The sequence below is a fragment of the Danaus plexippus genome, chromosome 14, assembly GCF_018135715.1.
Source record: "Danaus plexippus chromosome 14, MEX_DaPlex, whole genome shotgun sequence".
Taxonomy (NCBI): domain Eukaryota; kingdom Metazoa; phylum Arthropoda; class Insecta; order Lepidoptera; family Nymphalidae; genus Danaus; species Danaus plexippus.
The window spans coordinates 7,681,925-7,700,158 of NC_083546.1; the positions used below are offsets into that span (position 1 = coordinate 7,681,925).

General features: G+C 32.0%; 2 protein-coding genes across 2 annotated transcripts; both read right to left on the bottom strand.

The window, feature by feature from the left end:
• Positions 1-381: 381 nt before the first annotated feature.
• Positions 382-6,264, bottom strand: LOC116769656 (ubiquinone biosynthesis O-methyltransferase, mitochondrial-like). The gene is made up of 6 exons (XM_061522658.1): positions 5,898-6,264; positions 2,483-2,637; positions 2,027-2,138; positions 1,499-1,633; positions 1,135-1,405; positions 382-603 (listed from the first exon to the last, which is right to left on the bottom strand). Exons 2-6 carry the CDS (start codon positions 2,614-2,616, stop codon positions 485-487), a joined length of 771 nt encoding a protein of 256 aa, XP_061378642.1. The 5' UTR covers positions 2,617-2,637; positions 5,898-6,264; the 3' UTR covers positions 382-484.
• A 726-nt stretch (positions 6,265-6,990) lies between these two features.
• Positions 6,991-9,055, bottom strand: LOC116769655 (ubiquinone biosynthesis O-methyltransferase, mitochondrial-like). Its single transcript, XM_032660801.2, has 6 exons — positions 8,719-9,055; positions 8,455-8,625; positions 8,191-8,302; positions 7,883-8,017; positions 7,523-7,793; positions 6,991-7,269 (listed from the first exon to the last, which is right to left on the bottom strand). Exons 1-6 carry the CDS (start codon positions 8,766-8,768, stop codon positions 7,145-7,147), a joined length of 864 nt encoding a protein of 287 aa, XP_032516692.2. The 5' UTR covers positions 8,769-9,055; the 3' UTR covers positions 6,991-7,144.
• Between the last annotated feature and the right edge of the window lie 9,179 nt (positions 9,056-18,234).

Consider the following 18,234-nt stretch of genomic DNA (forward strand, 5'->3'; position numbering starts at 1 on the left):
TATAAGTTTCAGATAGAAATGTTAGAACCGGCAGCGACATTTATAGTCGTAGTCGAGACTTCATGAAATGTAGTAATACATAACCGAGCACTACATCTACAACCTACATGGAATTCAACGATAAAATATATCCCACGTCTTAGCTGTATTACTGGGAAGCTTCATAAATTGTTAAATAGTTTTTGCATAAAAGAAATTTAAACATCCATACATCGTAACAAAACTTAGCATTTAATATTATAGTAAATTAAATTAATATTAAACACATAGTTCTTTTATTAAAAATATAAGAAGACAATCGTATTTAAGTAAAACTGTATTTTTCGAAGCGACACTTTCATCTCGTTTTTCAATAATAAAAAAATAAAATAAAAACGCGAGTCGGGTGTGAAATATAGTTTAATTTAAATGTGTTCTTATAAAAGTCTGACAGATTATTCCACAGTAATATATATTTTTTTATCATAAACAAGTGAAACAATACTTAATTAGCATTTTTCACAGCTTTTACGGCGAAGGTCATTCGTGTTGAATCGGTCAAAGAGAACCTGCTGGTCAGAGGGTTAAATGTTATACCGCGAGTCACCTCCACAGGGCAATTATCTGGAATAAGGATTATTTTAAACGTCATGTGTATTTCTGTATATAAAAAGTCGTGGTGGCCTGGAGGTTAGAGGCCCGCCTCTCATACGTGAGGGCGCGGGTTCGAAACCTGGCAAGGACCAATGTGATCCTTTCCGAGTCATATGTACTTTCTAAGAGTATTTAGACACCACTGAAGGGCAGTGAAGGAAAACATCGCGAGGAAACCTGGTCTTATAATTACAAATCATAAGGTTGATATCGCCAATCCGCCTTGAGCAAGCGTGGTGATTTGTGCTCTAACCTTCGCTACGTGAGAACTTTGCTCAGCCACGATAAGCTGATGATGATGATGATTTCTGTATATACTCAACATTATTCTAATGGTGTTGTCATAAATATTCAGTAACATGTATTAGCAAGATTAAGTTGCCACAACAAAATAATACTCTTAAAAAAACATTTCTTAGATTACAGAACACTTCATGTAAATATTGTATCTTTAAGCTTGTAAATGATTTTAATTAAAATGATAAATAAAGTAAAACTTACTTTGGTTCAACAATAATTTAAGTTGCTCTGGCGTCATTAATTTATCGTACTGATGTGTTCCTTTGGGTATCATCCCTAGTATATTTTCAGCGAAAAATATGCTAAATATTTGTGTGAATCTTGTCTTAGAAGGTGTTGTTATAAAGATTATTCCTCCCGGCTTCAATGTCTTGATGCAGGACTTAACAAACAATTCCTTATCCGTGACATGCTCTATGATCTCCGAAGCAACAACTGCGTCGTAATGATTGCGGAACTGTTCAGAGTGTTGCTGTTGATAATAGATTTAAATAATTAATAATTGTACATTGTTGTACGATGAGGATTTTAATAGGAAGTTATGAGAAAAATAATTCAAACTTACCTCTACAGTCGTGAAATAGTAAGTGGGGTTATTACTTATAATGCTAGGATTATTATATGTGTGTTCTTTGGCTACTTCTACCAATTCTTCACTGGCATCGATGCCAGTCATGTTCGCACCCAATTCAGCTAATGCCTGCATATAAATTATAACTCTAGTATTGAATAAAGACAATGTAATACATACTTAAATGACCTAATGGAACATTAAAAAGAAAGAATCTTTTAAGAAGATCTTTTTTTATATCAACTTAGATATATATCGAAAACAGATAGAAATCGTCGACATTACAATAATAAAAATATATGTATTCTTTTTTCATACTTACATAATTTAATCAAATCGAGTAATTCAAAGAAATGTGTTGATCAAAATAACAACTGATAGGTGTTATATAACAAAATAATATAATATATATAATTACATATTGTCACTGCCGTTTGTTAAGTATGTATTTTTGATCATTATGAAATAATATATTATTATATCAAATAATCCCGTATTTACTATGGAAATGGAGTATCGAACCTCTGTAAGTATGCCTCCCCCGCAGCCTACATCTAAAATACTTTTATTTGTAAGTGGCGCCAGTGTCCTCTCTGTAGAAGGTGGTACAAGACCATCTCGTATAAAAGGCACTCTGAAGAAAAAGACATACACAAACAAACATACAACACAGGTTTTTGTACACATATATTATCTGTAACATCAGTTTGAAGTTATGTACACGTATTGAGAATAAGATAAGTACGGCTATCGGCTAACGGCCCCATTGGCTCGAAAGTTTTGTTAGTAAGGGCCTGTCGATTTTTTACTTTTAATAAAAGACATCTTTATAAATTAAACATCATGAATTCAATAATATAAATCTAAGACATTGTCTGCGTGAAAGTATGTAAGTGAGAATTTAACGAGGTAGAAATAGAATTAGCTGGTTTATGGGTAGATTGTGCATTATGTACTCACTACTCATTGTGTACTTGCCTTACTGAGTTATATGCGTGAAGTAGCTTCATGGGCCCGTTGAGATCCCACCAGCTCTCGGCTAGTTTTGAATGTCTTTTAACATCTTCAGGATCAACAGTTGATTGGTTAAATGACATTGAACCGTTCGTCATGGTTGTGCGAATTGACAGCCACTAAATATTATTTAATTTGTAAAACACTAAATTTAATTTTATTATTCTTTATGATTTAGTCAATGGGGGGCGGAATTGAAACTGTAATTTTGTTTAATTTTTGAGACAGTCTGCAGTGTGTGGGATCGAGGAGACTCGTCACGGCACTGTGGTCGTTTTATGATATAACCCCGAAATCCTTAGTAGAAGTCAGACTCATTAACCTACACACCGACCGTTACGCTTCAGTGACGCGTTTATATTATATTTAATATTACAGTGACAATAAAACAGATTTTAAGTTAAATTCTCAATGCTTATTGCGTGAGGATTGAAACATCTTTATACAAATAAAATCGTTGATTATTCCGATGTTAGCATATTCTGTAATTTATTTCTTTGTCACGTTTTTTACCGTATAACTGCGGAATTTGTTAATTAATTATTTATTGACATTATTTATATTTATATATAAATGTTATTTTTATTGTATGTAAGGAGATATTTTCTCATTATTTGGATATTCCAAGTAATCGATGCCTTCTAATCCTATATTTACTGTGAAACATTTAATTAATTATAACGCTATCTGGAGGACATCAGATGATTATTGTGAAAGGGACAATTGAACAAAGCAAGGAGATGCAAAAAAATAGCTTCCAATAAGAACGTGAAAATATTTTCAATTTAGTCTAAGAAATCCAAGATTTCATAGTTACTTTTTTATGTCCCAAAGGGGCAAACGAGCTGACGGTCTACTTGATGGTAAGTAATTGCCGTCACCCAATGGACATTTGCAACGTAAGAGGTTTTGTAGATGCGGTGCCGACCTTATTTGTGAAGGACCCACCTGAACACTGGATGTTTGAAAGACCCCATATTATAGCTCTCTAGAAAAACCTCGGGCAGAAGATCATTGCACATCCTGCACGTGCATGGAAAATATGAAATGCATCTAAGTGATGTGGATGAAATGTTAGTGACAAACGCGCAAGCTTGTGTCTTCTTGGGATTAAAACGAACTAAATTCAGCTCACCCCATTCGGTAACCTATGCCAGGGGGGTCTCAATTTCAGACTCAAGTTTCTTTCTGCTTTTTTCTGTTTGTTCACGAGGAATATTAGCTCGGCCAAAGTAGTAAGCGTCACCAGTCCCGTCATCTGCATGGTGCTGGTTCACAGCATGTCGTTGATAAGCAGAATGAACAGTGTTGGTGACAGTACTGAGCCTTGGGGCACGAGAGCATTGACAGGCATGGGTTCCGAGCATAAACCGTCAACGACTTGTATGCTCCGCCCATGAAGGAAGCTGGCTACCCAATTGCATAATTTCTCGGGTAGTCCGTATCATGATAGATTCGATATAAGTGCGCGATGCCAGACCCGGTCAAAGGCCTTTGCGATATCAAGGCTGACCGCCATGGCCTCCCCATTTAACTCTCAATGGCTTCAGCCCATCGATACGCGAGGTTTAATAGAAGATCCCCAGCGCTTCCCCTGCGGCGACAACCATATTAACGGCCACTAATAAGCTGGTTATCTTCTATATGACTCAAAAGTTGCGTATTAATGATTCGATCCATCACCTTTGAGAGTAGAGATGTAATCGCAATAGGCCTGTAATTGGACGGATTTGTGCTGTCACATAAGTGTAAAAGAATGTGTGCTATAGCATAAACCGAAGTCAATTCAGGAGCACACATCTTAAGCACAACATCTGGGACACCATCTGAATAGCTGGATTTCTTGACGGCGACGAACTGTATGGCCGCACGCAGTACTGTAAGCGTCCCGTCTAGGTAAAACGCACATTGCGCATAGTTTCTGGGCACCGGAGGGTGGTAGGCGGTGCTTTTCCCTTAATGTCAAGGGTCGAATTCGACGCAAAAAAGAGTGCGCAGAAGGTCAGCTTTCTCTTTAGTGGAATGAGCCAGCGACTCGTCAGGATTGTGCAAAGCGGGTACAGAGGGCGTACAGAAATTGCCTTGTAAGGCTTTTGATCTGGCAATCCCCTTTTTGTAAGACCTGGAAGCAGCATTATAACCTTTTTTAAATTAGGAGGCCTTTGGGTCATTCGCAGATAACGCCGTAGCCCATGATCGGTATATTAACTGTTTCAAGCGTAACGCCCCTGTGTAGGACTTATCGAATCAGGGCTGCCTCCAGGGGTAGGATGCGTAATATTCTCGCAATCCATCCCAGCTTGCTGATTTGTAGTGCAGAGGGTAGTGTAGTGTAGAGGGTCCAACAAAGAGAAGTTATGGTCCTCAACATTAGGGATCCGAGTGTGTTCTTTGGCTAGTTGAGTTAAACCATAAGCTAGAGCAAAGTTATTTGCGGCCTTTCCAACATAGTCTGTGGTACGTGATCCTAACTATTCGCAATGGTGGGCGTTACAGTGGCCTAGAATCACTACCTCCGCGCTAGGATACCGCTGGAGTACAAAATCTATAGCCTCCTGGACATGTCCAAAAAGACGGTTGATTTCGGTGTTACCACTCTGGAACCTGTATAGGGACCCGTAGATTGAACTACAGTTATCCACCCGCACCCGCATCACTGACATGTCCTTATGTTCGTTTAGTTATTCTGCGATATTATTGAATATGCTTAAACATAACATAAATCACATATTTGCAATTTTCAAACGTTTAGTATATTTAGAACTGCGACAAATTCAGATAATCAGCTCTTATATAAGACCTATTATAAATTCTTTTTCCAAAAATTTTATATTAACTACAAATCATATTAAGCATCCTTGAATAAAAATGAGTATATTTGCACTTTAAATAAGATTCTCAGATGTACTGTCTGTAATAGCGTAAAGAAAAAAAAAGGTGAAGAAAATGTCGTCACGTAAATAGCATAGCGAGTTGAGTGTTGAAACGTGTGCAGAACAAACACCCAGGAATTACTTTTCACAATAAGAAAGAAAAGCAATAAATATTAAATACAATATTTTATTATTTTTTTGCTTGGTACAATTGTACTAATTCCTGTCACTTGCATGCTAAAAAAGATAGTAAAATGTAAAAATTATGACACCAAAGAGACGGTAATACTCTGGAGATTTGTTTATGATTTGTCCTTGATGTGTAGGTAATTTTACAAATACATTATCAAATATTATTATTTTTCGATGACGTCATCAATAATGAATTCTAAAGACCGTGTTAATAAACAAACTATAATCTTGAACGTAACTTAGATCAAAACGATTCCAATTTTAAATTAACTATATTTTTTAACCTAAAAAATATGTATTTTTATCCATTTTACCTTATAAAATCTGTAGCGATACTAAAGTCTCTGACGTTCGTTCAAATTCATCACGGTGAAGGTGGCAATTAAAATACCCATTGGCATTGAAGCTAACGTTTGTGGTACCAGCAAATAGAAACGTCAACATTGACAGAATATTCCACAATTTCAGTGCGAATGAAGCCATAGCATAAAAAAGGTCTGCAATAAATGCAGTGCTGTCCTCTCCGGTTTCCCTGACTTTCAACTTTTATGGTATTAAAATCAAAATATGCTAAGAGAACTGTAGTCCAAGTAAAATATAATGAAATGTTAATAGCAAACATTTTATCTTTGTGTCTAGGATATATACTATAAATAAATACAACTCCAATCGTTATAACAAGTCGTTTGAAGAAAATTACATTATTTACAACATTTATCTTGTTTCGTTGGACTTTCATTTTACAGTACAGACTCAATGTGCATAGTATATGTTTATTGCAAAGTAATATTTTTTGGGATCACAGAATTTTTAACATATTTATAAAGAGTTTTTTCAATTTACTAACCTCCAATATGTTAATGAGCATTCATATAGAAAGAAAGTTATGTTAGTTGGACTATGTATAACTCAAGAACAGCTGCAGGGATATGGTTGGAAATTGGCGGGGAGGTAGCTTAGAACCAGGAGACGGACATGGGATATTTAATTCTGTTCGATCAAAAAAGAAAAAACTTAATAAATTCCAGATATCTGGTTATTTATGGCCTCTAGGGCGGAATAGTTCGTCCGGTCAGCTACACATGTATCACTAATGCCGAAATCAACGCCAAGTCGCGGGCAAAAACTAGTATATATAAAAAGGAAACTATTTGTTTTTTTTCTAAAGAATTTTTCTATTCTATAGACTTACATATTTAATTATCTCAGTAAACATATTATTTTAATTATTTAAATAAACATATTTAAATATTTTAAATAAACCAATGAATGCTATTCCTTAAGATTTAATTTTCATAATTAATTGAGATTGAAAGTTTTTTAAATCTTCAACATTAAATAAAACCTTTATATTCACCATACAGTTTACAAAAATAGAATTACAAATAGATTAGTAAAATACATTGAAACAGTAAGAAAATCAAATACTTTTAATATTTCAACAGAAGTAGATATAATTTGACAATTTCTTGTAGTGAATGGGTTATAAGATACTTTTCTTCAAGACAACTTCGTTTCAGACTTGAGGGATGTATTCCTTAAATTAATTTTCATATAATTTCTATTTTCCCGCTTCATATTTCACAGCCTGAATGGCGAAGATCATGTCCGTAGAACTGATGAACGACCATTTGTTGGTCAAAACATTGAATACAATGCCATGGATCAATTCCACATGACAGTTATCTAAAACACAAATATCATATTGTCTGTGGTTATATTTCTCTTATTTATAACATATTTTGACATATATATATATATATATGTATATATACATATATATATGTGTCATGATAATTATCTAATATTAAATTAAAGACATTTCCTTAACATCCTAACTTATTATATCGAACTTTGTTTTCATATAAATATCATAAAATATATAAAACCTATTTTAATTAATATTATAACCATTATAAAAATTAAAAAAAAAACTAACTTCTTTCCAATAAAAATGTCAGCTCATTGGGAGTCATAAATTTTTCATATTCATGCGTCCCTTTGGGCACAATGCCGCATACATACTCCGATAAGTATATAATAAATATTTGAGCGAGTCTCGTCCTGGATGGAGTCGTTATAAATATCTTTCCGCCTGGCTTCAATGTCTTAATGCAGGACTTAACAAACAATTCCTTATCTGTAACATGCTCTATGATCTCCGAAGCTACAACTGCATCATAATGATTGCAAAACTTTTCCGAGTGTTCCTGTTGACAATGTATTAAGACTTGATTTGACTTTTTTTTATACTTTACCATATATATACACAGTAATGTAAGATTTCTTTACATGATACCTCAATTGTTGTACAATAATATGTTGGTCGGTGGTTTAATAGCTTGGGATTAGCTACGCTATGTTGTTTTGCTACATCCACAAGCTCTCTACTTGCATCAATTCCGGTCATGTTCGCTCCAATTCTTGCTAATGCCTTTAAACATATTTATGAGACATACAATAATGATTCTGCTAAAAATTTATATTTGATTATAGTAATAGAATTTTATAAAGTACTTAAGTTTAAAAAAGTTTTAAGCATTGCTTTACTTTAATCAGTAATGTTGATTACTGTCTGTCTGGTAATGTAGACTTAATTTATCAAACCTCTGTAAGGATGCCTCCCCCGCAGCCTACATCTAAAATACTTTTATTTGAAAGCGGCGCCAGTTTCCTCTCTGTAGAAGGTGGTACAAGACCATCTCGTATAAAAGGCACTCTGAAATATAAGCAAATGTTGATATTTGTATCACCAAGAGGGGACTAATTAGTGCAATTAAATAACTCTGTACTGAAAGTTTTTAACAATATTGTCCCAATAGTAAAATTTCTTTAAGATCATAGTAAAGAGTGTTCCCTATTTGTACTAACCTAAGTAAGTTGAAGGTGTGAAGCAACTTCATGGTTCCACTGGGATTCCACCACTCATCTGCCTGTTTTGCATGCCGTTTGACATCTTCAGAATCAACCGTTGATTGCACTGTATTGGTTACTGAGGTAGACGATGTTGAGTTGTTTAACATACGTATGTGATTTGATAACCTGGGATAAGTTATGTTATATGTGGGTTTTATGTATTAATAATCACTTTTACTGTTGTTAATATACTTATTTTATATATTGAATTGTACTTACGATTTAGTTGACAGAATTTTTCTTAACCCACTAAACGTGTATCTGCTCATTTTTGTATAGTTTTGCTTTTTTTTTGCTTATTATTGCTATCTGTATATGTTTTTTTTATTTTTGTTATGTTATCACCACTATAACCGTTTCGTAAATATAACTAAACAGACTAGAAAATATGTAAATACTGCCAACTCTTTAAAAACATATGTTAATCTTAACGAAATTACCAATCAATGATAACTTTAAATTTAAAAAATGTAATAAAATTACATTACAGTTTGCACTAAGTGTTGTTCTTTTATCGCGACTGTCAAATGGTACTGAAAATAGTTGTAAATTATACCGGTTCACTTTCCGGAATCGTAACAAAATTATGGTTTCTAAAAAAAATAAAGGTTATGACTTATGAATAAACAACTAGTTTAAATATGTTTAAGGTGTTTTATTGATAACATTTCAAAAGAATTCTGTGAACATTTTATATTGCAATTTTATACCCCAAAGGCTTAGGGATTTCCCGTTTCAAAGTTGTAATTATAGGGTATGTAAAAGTTATAAGAAAGAAGCTAGTACCTGTAGTCAACTTTTAATTATTTAATAAACGCCACTAAGCCCATGTCCCTTACATTATATTTCATATATTATAGTCTTTTTTGTTTGAGTAGCTATCAGTAGTTAATTATGTCGTTAAGAAATAGTGTAAATTGATCTCGTCAACCTTGGTGGAGACCTATGGTGCGACTCCTAGAGTTACCAAAAGCGAAGGCGCTGAAAACTCAGACCTGCTGGCAAGAAGTCTGCGCTCTGCTCTGGATAGCCCGTGAGTCCACATTATTGCCAAGTTTTGGGAACTCTTCAACTTCTGCTTGCGTATTGGAAAGTGACCGAAAGCCTGGAAGCCGGGGAGGTTGTTCCTGTTGTGGAAAGAAGGGAATCTGAAAGACAACCCATACGCACAAGATGGGCAAGCTCTTCAATGAGATTCTCTCTGTTTGAATCACCCAACACTTCGAAGAAATGGGTCCGAAGCCTCTTATACTCAATTCAGTTTCAGAGTGAGTCAATAAACCATTGACGCTCTGAGTTCTCTGACAGACTTGGCCTAAGAGGCATTGGGTTATGGGGACGTCGTGCTAGCGGTTTTTCTTGACGTAAAGTTTATAAATTTGAGTAAAATAATAATAATAACATTTTCATCTAGTCTGCCCCTGATCACCGTTATTGCAAAGGAATAATTATTATTTATACATATACAGTTATTTTATAAAAAAAAATAATTGTACGACTACGCATTTGTATGCTTCGAAAATTTGGTAATTATCTTGTCTAGAAAAATAACAAATGCAATGTTTATGGAGTAAGGAGAGCGATGCATATTTTTTTATAATTGAAAACCGATCTTAATAGTATAGGTATAATATTTTAAACGTTTTAGATTTGCTTGTTGGTTTTTGTGTAATGCGGCCTTAGTAAATTAGATACAGGAAAAAAGACCGTGTGTTATAATGCTTAATGTCTTTAACATTAAATCAAACATATAAATATCATTTTACATAACGCAACAGATATAATATAATGCACTTTTTAAATTCATTATAATCTACAGAACCTATTAACTTTTTAAAAATGGTAAACGCCAAAGCACCAATTTTAATCATTGTCTATGATCCTACACAAAATACAATAGACATGGCTGTATTGGCTTGGGTCTCTTTGCCTGTTCTGAACGGAACGAATTTAACCAAAAAAAAAATGTCTATGGTTCTTTTGTCCCTTCCGGTGACGCCGTCAAAGCCATTAGGGCTAAAAGCTACAGACAAATTAAAACTTTATAAAGCTATAACAAAAAAAAAAATCGTATCTAAAAGGTCCTTTTGTAATAATGAACGATTGCTCGTATATTTGCACAGGCGTTGTTTAATATAAAGGAAATATATTTTGATAATTGAAACCCGCACGAAATTGCGAATATGAAATTACAAAAACTGGAAGGTGATTTTTTCCCTTTTTTTTATATCACTACTAAGTTTTTTTTTTAGAAAAATGTACTTTCATATAGGAAGATATGGATTTGCTCACAGACTTAAGAAAGTTTGTCTGTTGTTAGTAGCATAGTTCAAGCGGTAATACCTCACCTCCTGAGGCATGTGTACGGTGACCCGGAAGGGAGTCGATTAACGATACACCCACGAGATATTTAAGAACATATTTTTGTGTCGGCCTTAATTACTGTAACGGGTAAATTATTATATTATATTTTAAAACTTTAAGACCATATATATTTATGAGTATAAAAATATTAATACTGTAATCGATTTTTTATTTTTTCCATATCATTTGTGTCTGAGAAAAAAAAAATTACGTACCTACATTGTTAATAAAGTTTTCTATATGGCTCTGTGTTGTCGGATCGATCTTGGCATATTTGTGTCTTGTGCGTTAAGAACCAGTAGCCTCACACAAAATTAAATGATTTAAGCGTCACTTTTTTTACATTGAGACCTGTTTTCCTCACCTTATAAGCCACCGCTCACATATCTTGGGGGGTAACCGGTGTTAGGTGTACAACTATATCACTTATTTAGCAAATCTTATAAAAAGTCCGTGAAGGCTGAATATAATAATACGACAGATAAAAAATAAAATAAAAATTCATCATGATTTAAAAATTCATTCATCGCTTATTTGAATATAACGTAACAAACGTCTTGCACTTTTATTAATTAAATTGCTTTGCAAAGGAAATAGAATGAATATCTAATTGACACTATAGGATAAGACAAGAGGGGAAGGCATTGTTATGTGTTTGGAATAATAATAGTCCTATATCACCTAGCGGATTAACATTACCATTGATCGTTTAGATAAAAAAATAAAATTCTCTATTATAATGACCATGTTATCTATGCAGGAAAAATATTTAAAATATATATCGGATTTATTATAAATTCATTATTTTAAAGAGCGGACGCCAGCCTCGCTGACGTCACTAATGTCACTTGTTTCAGTACGTTCCAGATATTTTAAAATGAAACTTCAATTCTTCTAAATGTTCTTGTATTTCTCGAAGGTTCTTCATAATCACATTCTTTATGATCCGCACTCGCTGAACTCTGCAGTCTGCTGTCGTGCGTCCAGACGTCATATTTATACCAGAATTCAAACATAGTTCTATTCTCTTTGATTTCGTTTTACTTTTAACAATAGTAACGACTACCAATAAGTTGTTATAATAATTGATGACAGTTATTTTCATGTTGCATCCGTCATTGAAGCTGCTTGCGCCGATATATACATGAATTTAATTTTTTTTATTTAAATCACAACTTGTACCAGTTTTTTTTTCTTTGTGTGTCGATCCAGGTTGCTTAAGGTTCAGGAATTTTTCTTTTCAATGAAATCTAAGGGTTTCGCGAGTATTCATTTAAATGAAAGTAATATTTTCGGATTACTACGCGTTCTCATCTCGCCTTCCTGTGATCACGGTTGCTGCAAAGTAACCGAAATCATAGAATAACTCTTAGTAATCCGAAAATATTCGTTTCATTTTAATTTTCTTTTTATCGACAGTTCTTAATGGTTGGAGGAGAATAGGTATAAGTTGGAAAGACACACTCTCTGAGCATTTCACGTTTTAATAGGTTGCCTGTGTAAATAATTTTAAGATTAAACGACATTTTGTTTAACATGTCGACATAATGTTGTGTTCAGTCATATTTTTTTAAAATATTGATATCATCTATTATCTGTTGTTTCTGGTTAATATATTGTAATTCAGATATTAAAACTAGGTCTGTTTTTTTTTCGTTGGAATGTGTATTGCTGTTACTACGTCACCCGAAGAGAGCACTAGGTCTGTGATTACACGTTTTGATCAAGATCTTTCTATATATAACGGAGTAAACAATTTTTACGGGTTATATTTAGCATACATATAACTTTTATACAGTTCAAAGATCACAACAACAGGTTATGGTTCTTCAGAGTTTAAAGTTCAAAGGTTAAAGGATACGAAGTAAGTTTTATACGATTGAATGGTGGAAAGTCAAAACAAATCCAGGTTGTCAGGACAAACACAATAAAAAACAATGTAGCCTTGGACTAATTCTAGAAAGTAAAAGAATACCGTATATCAAAGACTCTATTCTAACAATAAAGATTTAGCTGTGATATGATATTTTGTACTGAAATGATGATTTGAAATCCGAGAGTTATTTCACCAAAGACCAGAGACCTTGATGTTTTTTTATTACATTTAATTGAATATTCTACAATTTCTTTCTGAGATTAATGTACAATGAAGTGAAAAGGTCTGAAATGATTGCAATATAATATAATTATAGCTTAAGGATTTTAAAATATAGATCATAGTTAAAAAAATTATAACTATGGTTTTGGTGTAATCGTAAGTATTATGATTATTTCCCTAGTCTTAAAATTACATAAAAATAAAAAGATTTATATTAAAAAAAAAAACTTCACACAAACAAAAAGTTATAAATAAACATGATATGTTCAGACAAATATTGAAAGTTAATAAAATTTAAACATGAACTTAATAGGGCTTAGTGAAACGAGATAAATGGAAGTAATGAAAAGGGGCCTGCTAGTTGAGAATATTATTTGTTATTAAAAAATAAATTTCCAACACGCTTACTCCAAGTCGCACGTTTCATATGTAACAAAATACGTAAATAACTCAATAGTATTACGTGTGAATGGAAAACCGTCACCGCTCCGTATTTAGTGTGACGACGAAAACTCGCGTTACGCATGACACAGATAGTTATGACAATATATTAACACATAAATCAAGTTTCAAAGGTATAATGCCCTTCCCTTTTCCATCGAGGCTTTATTTAACACTCTCTTGGTTTTGAATTTTATTATTAACTTTTTCGTATATTCCTTTTTCTATATTTTTATGTTGAAGATTTATTATTAAAAACTCTCTGATTTTCACAAAGTCCAGCTATACTACATGCACAGATGTTTTTAACTAGGTGTGGAAAAACAAAATATGGAAAATTACGCTTTCTAATCTCGGTAATTTTCCAACAAATGATTTCCACGTGGTATACGATCACAAGATTTTTTATACATGTATGTATGTATGTGATGATATTATATCTAATCTAAGAACATTCTCGTTAAAAACGCGTATACACATTTTCACTGTAAATGTTCATTTCTAATTACTCGTGCTTAAAAATAAATGTAATATAATTATAATAAAGTTACAACTATATTCATATTATTTGTAAAATAAAACAACTATATTATGTTTAGATAAATAATAAATAATTTAAATAGTTTATTTACATATACAAAGATACATTAAGGTAAGTTTAGTCGAATATAATTAGAGTGCAAAAAAAAATAATTTTTGACTTTCGCGTGTTTTTTAAATTCGAATCCTAATATATAATTGTAAAGATAACAATTCATTGTTATAAGTATAGTATAGAATAGAATACACATTAATTAATAATAACAAAACTATTACAAATTTATTTTAATTACCGCACCTTACTCTAATAACACTAGCAGTAATAAACATTAGGCAGTATTATAGCAATTGCGTCAAATCTTTTTCATTTCACATTGTTATTACAGAACATATTTAATCAATTGCTCAAAAGGAAATTATAATAAAATTATAACATGGAAAACAAATGTAGTCTAAACTACAAATTCTTTTGTAGATAATTATTTAAATGAATAAATAAAATCTTTTGATTCTCAGTCACTTGAAGAGAAATTCGCTTATTGCAATGAATGTGTCAAACAAAAACAAAGAGGAGTTGTATTGACTAAGGATGAGTTAGTAACGAGCGGGATAGGGAGAGTTAAGATGTATAGTGGAGGAGACGAGTCGTAAAGAGAGTGATTATTTAAGGGCATGTTAATATATAATTATTAATGATAAGTGAAGATTGGAAATAAACAAGTTATTTACGAAAAAGTTGTATTGTTTTAGATATTCTCTTTTAACAGTCAGTTGTCTTATAACTAAATAACTGTTTTTCTTCTATTTGCTAATTACATTTGATAAATAAGATTTTCAAGAGGACACGTTTAAATGAAAATATTATTTACAATTACATTTTAAATTTTTTTCGACGTTTCGGTTACTTTACACCAACCGTGATCACTGGCAGTGATTTAATATTGTTATTTATAATTAATCGCAAAAATTTCTTAATTTAAATTATATAATTTATAGCTCATTCATATACAATAGATAATTATTTCCCCCTTTACAATTTGATGTTGGAAAACATCAAAATATAACATTAACTATCCACACAGCACTCAAGATAATTCGTGTAACAAATAAAATCGTTGACATTGTAAAAATATTCCACGATTCCAGTGCGAATGAAGCCTTAAAAAAACCTTAAATAAAATATCATGAATGAGTTGGTGACAGTCACATGGATTTTTAGATGAGGCAACATTGGTATCAAACGAAATTAATTTTAAATAGTGAGATGTAATAATAATCTTAGTAACACAAGTTAAAACATTTTTCATGAAAATAGTTGCTATTGAATTCCATCGGAACAAACAGTAATGTATATTTAGGGTTTAGGGTTGTCAATTTGCAACTTAGGATTTATATCAATTCAGTATTATAATTTTGTTAACCCTTGCATTGTACAGGCAGGCAACATCAATCAAGAACATTCCGTTATTATAATTAATAAAATTAGCTTAAAGTATTTCTCGGTTTATCTTTTAAAATCACCTTCAGCTACAGTCAGAAAGCTTTCATTTTTAAGGTCATAAACTTAAACATTTAAATTATAATATCGTAAATTTAAAAAATCAGATAAATTCGAAAAGTTTCGACGGTATAACTAATTATTATGATACGGGATAATACTACTTATTTAATAAATAAGTTAAAAAATATACAAATTAAATAACAGAAATATTGTTATAATAAAACGTAATAAATTAATTTATTTAAAAAAAATACGATTATTTATTATAAAATATGGAATTCAATTATTGTTATATAATATTGTAAGTCAGGAGGTCAATGCTGTTGAAGCTGTTAAAACATTATGACTTTTAAAGAATGCTCTAAATATGTATTCCGAAATCTTATTCCAATGCCATGTTCCTATCTCATTTTACGTATAAAGCGCTTAGTACATGTTTGCATGTTACTACATACAAGGAGTTAGGCGTGTCTCATTCAATAACCTATAATAAACTACGCGCGAAAATTTTATGAATCAAAACTTGTTAACGCTGCGTACATAGTGTGACGATTTAAACTTGTAAGTATACAGTTCAGTTTAGTAAAACAGCAAAGATACAAGTGCATGTAAGCATGAAAATAGTTCACGTGGATCTTCTATTTATTTTGTAAATGGTGTTTGTTTAAAGGTAATATAAATCTGATAAGGAAGGTTCAAAGCTCAGTAGATCATGATAAATTGAAATAATTGTATCTAGAAAGAAAAGTGTAAAGCTCACTGAAGACCTATTTCTCTCTTGTTACTTGTTGGGTCATAAAGACGATGGTTTGAGACTTAATATAAGCTGGAAGGTAAAGAAACACGCTGTTTGTGTAACTATTTAACTCCTAATAGTTATGTATATACGTTTTTGCTAAGTCACTAGCACGAAAGCCATATTTCATTTCTTGTAATAATAACTTTTATATAAATTTTAAATAAAAACAATTTTTTTTTAACTTTAAGGAAAATTCCCGCCAAAATGTCTTTTCTGACGTTTTGTGATGTCACCATTTAAACGATGGGACGTATTGTACGAGGTCTTGTATAACAGTCAATTCGTTTGTTTCTTAATTCGCTCTACATAATGTGAATATGGCCATTTTTTCTTTGTATCTATCACGTTTTTTTTTGTTTCGTGATAATTCTTACCCGCCATGGTTTTCTCCATTATTAGTTTTACAGTTTACATCATATTTTTATTATTTTGGAGATGCGTAATCTATTTTCAAAAGAATTAAACAAACAGTTATTCAAGGATTGATCAATTCAGAGATGAAGTCATAATAACAATAAAATTAATTGTAGACCTGCATATATTTTAAGTCTTCATCCACCGAAACTAAAAAGGCCATAAATAATTTTAAAAGCTTGCCAAATCTACGCGTCTTAATATTACGGAATATCTCTTCACTCGACACTACAAATGCTAAATATTGAAGTTATCTTTTGAGATGATAGAGCCCAGCTGTGGTCAAACATGGGCTGGCTCGACCGGGGAAGTACCGCCCTCTCACAGAAGATTGGCGTGAAGTAGAATTTAATTTCCGATTTTCGTCCGATGAGTGAGAGACCCGATTGCCCTTTCCCTTTTCCCGCCCTTGACGGTGGCTACCTTCCGTGAAGGAGTCGTCTGCACGTTTGCCACCATTAATCTAAAAAAAAGTTACCCAATACATATGTTTGTTTCTTTGATATAACTCTCTACACGATAAATATATGCTCCAATCGATCCAATAAAAAAAAATGAGTAAAAATGTATATGCAAATACAAAGATTAGCAACCAAATGTGATTTAACAACGGTGTGATTGTTTAAAATTATAGATTATGATACAGTTTATTTTGTTTACTTTTTTTGTTTGAATAAAGGAAAGAAATTTTTTTGTTTCATTGTATTTTTGATAAAAAGATAGTACAAAAGTCGAAGAGTTTGTTTAATCGATCAGAACTCTCAAATTTAACCAAGGAAATTTAAATCGCATGGGAGTTTTGATCTTTTATACAAAAAGTACTTTGTTTACGAACTCTCCTTTTACTACATTGAAGTGATTCACTTTATTTTGAAAATAGGATATCTACGAGAAACTTTTTCAGCATTTTGGAGCTAAATGTCGATCCTTATAAGTTTGTTATTATATAACATAGTTTTCCGTTAAAAGTGTTTACAAAATCTTGCAAGGCAAACTAAAACTAATATTACTAATCTGTATTTCAAATTATTGTCTGCGGACTTTGTAATATTTTTTTAATTTTAAAAACGTTAAACACTTTTGAACATTGGGTTTGTTTTTTTTATAATTATATAAGGTGTTCGTTATAGCCCTTTATTAACCGTTATATGGAATTTACATAGATATTAATTTTTTCATTTCACTGATGCTAAGTTCATTTTAACTGTCACTCGTAAAGTTGACAGCGGATACCGCGTTATTTAGAGCACAGGTAATTAGAAATACTAATGACGTTCAAAATGAACACGATTTACATTGTCATCTGTTGTGAACGATTAAGGAAGTGCGGATAAAGTCGCGAGGATCACGACGAACGTGCAAAGAACATGTGTCCTTTTAATGTTTGAATATATATTTATTCGACACTGTTCATTATTAAAATAAAATATAAATATATCTAACTAAATAAATTTCTGATTTTTAATAATGAGTTCAATACTAACTGATTCTATTAATATGTTATTGATGACATTGACACTTGATAATTGCAGATTTTGTGATATTAGAGCTTAGCTGTGGTCAAACATGGACTGGTCG

What these genes read in the sequence shown, in the direction of transcription:
- LOC116769656 (XM_061522658.1), bottom strand. Translation starts at nt 2,616, where the DNA reads ATGACGAACGGTTCAATGTCATTTAACCAATCAACTGTTGATCCTGAA. An exon ending in GGGGAGGCATACTTACAGAG is followed by an intron (nt 1,634 to 2,026) that starts GTTCGATACTCC and finishes ATTTATATGCAG; the next exon opens with GCATTAGCTGAATTGGGTGC. An exon ending in ACTATTTCACGACTGTAGAG is followed by an intron (nt 1,406 to 1,498) that starts GTAAGTTTGAAT and finishes TATTATCAACAG; the next exon opens with CAACACTCTGAACAGTTCCG.
- LOC116769655 (XM_032660801.2), bottom strand. Translation starts at nt 8,768, where the DNA reads ATGAGCAGATACACGTTTAGTGGGTTAAGAAAAATTCTGTCAACTAAA. An exon ending in AAAATTCTGTCAACTAAATC is followed by an intron (nt 8,626 to 8,718) that starts GTAAGTACAATT and finishes AACTTATCCCAG; the next exon opens with GTTATCAAATCACATACGTA. An exon ending in GACATTTTTATTGGAAAGAA is followed by an intron (nt 7,270 to 7,522) that starts GTTAGTTTTTTT and finishes TTTGTGTTTTAG; the next exon opens with ATAACTGTCATGTGGAATTG.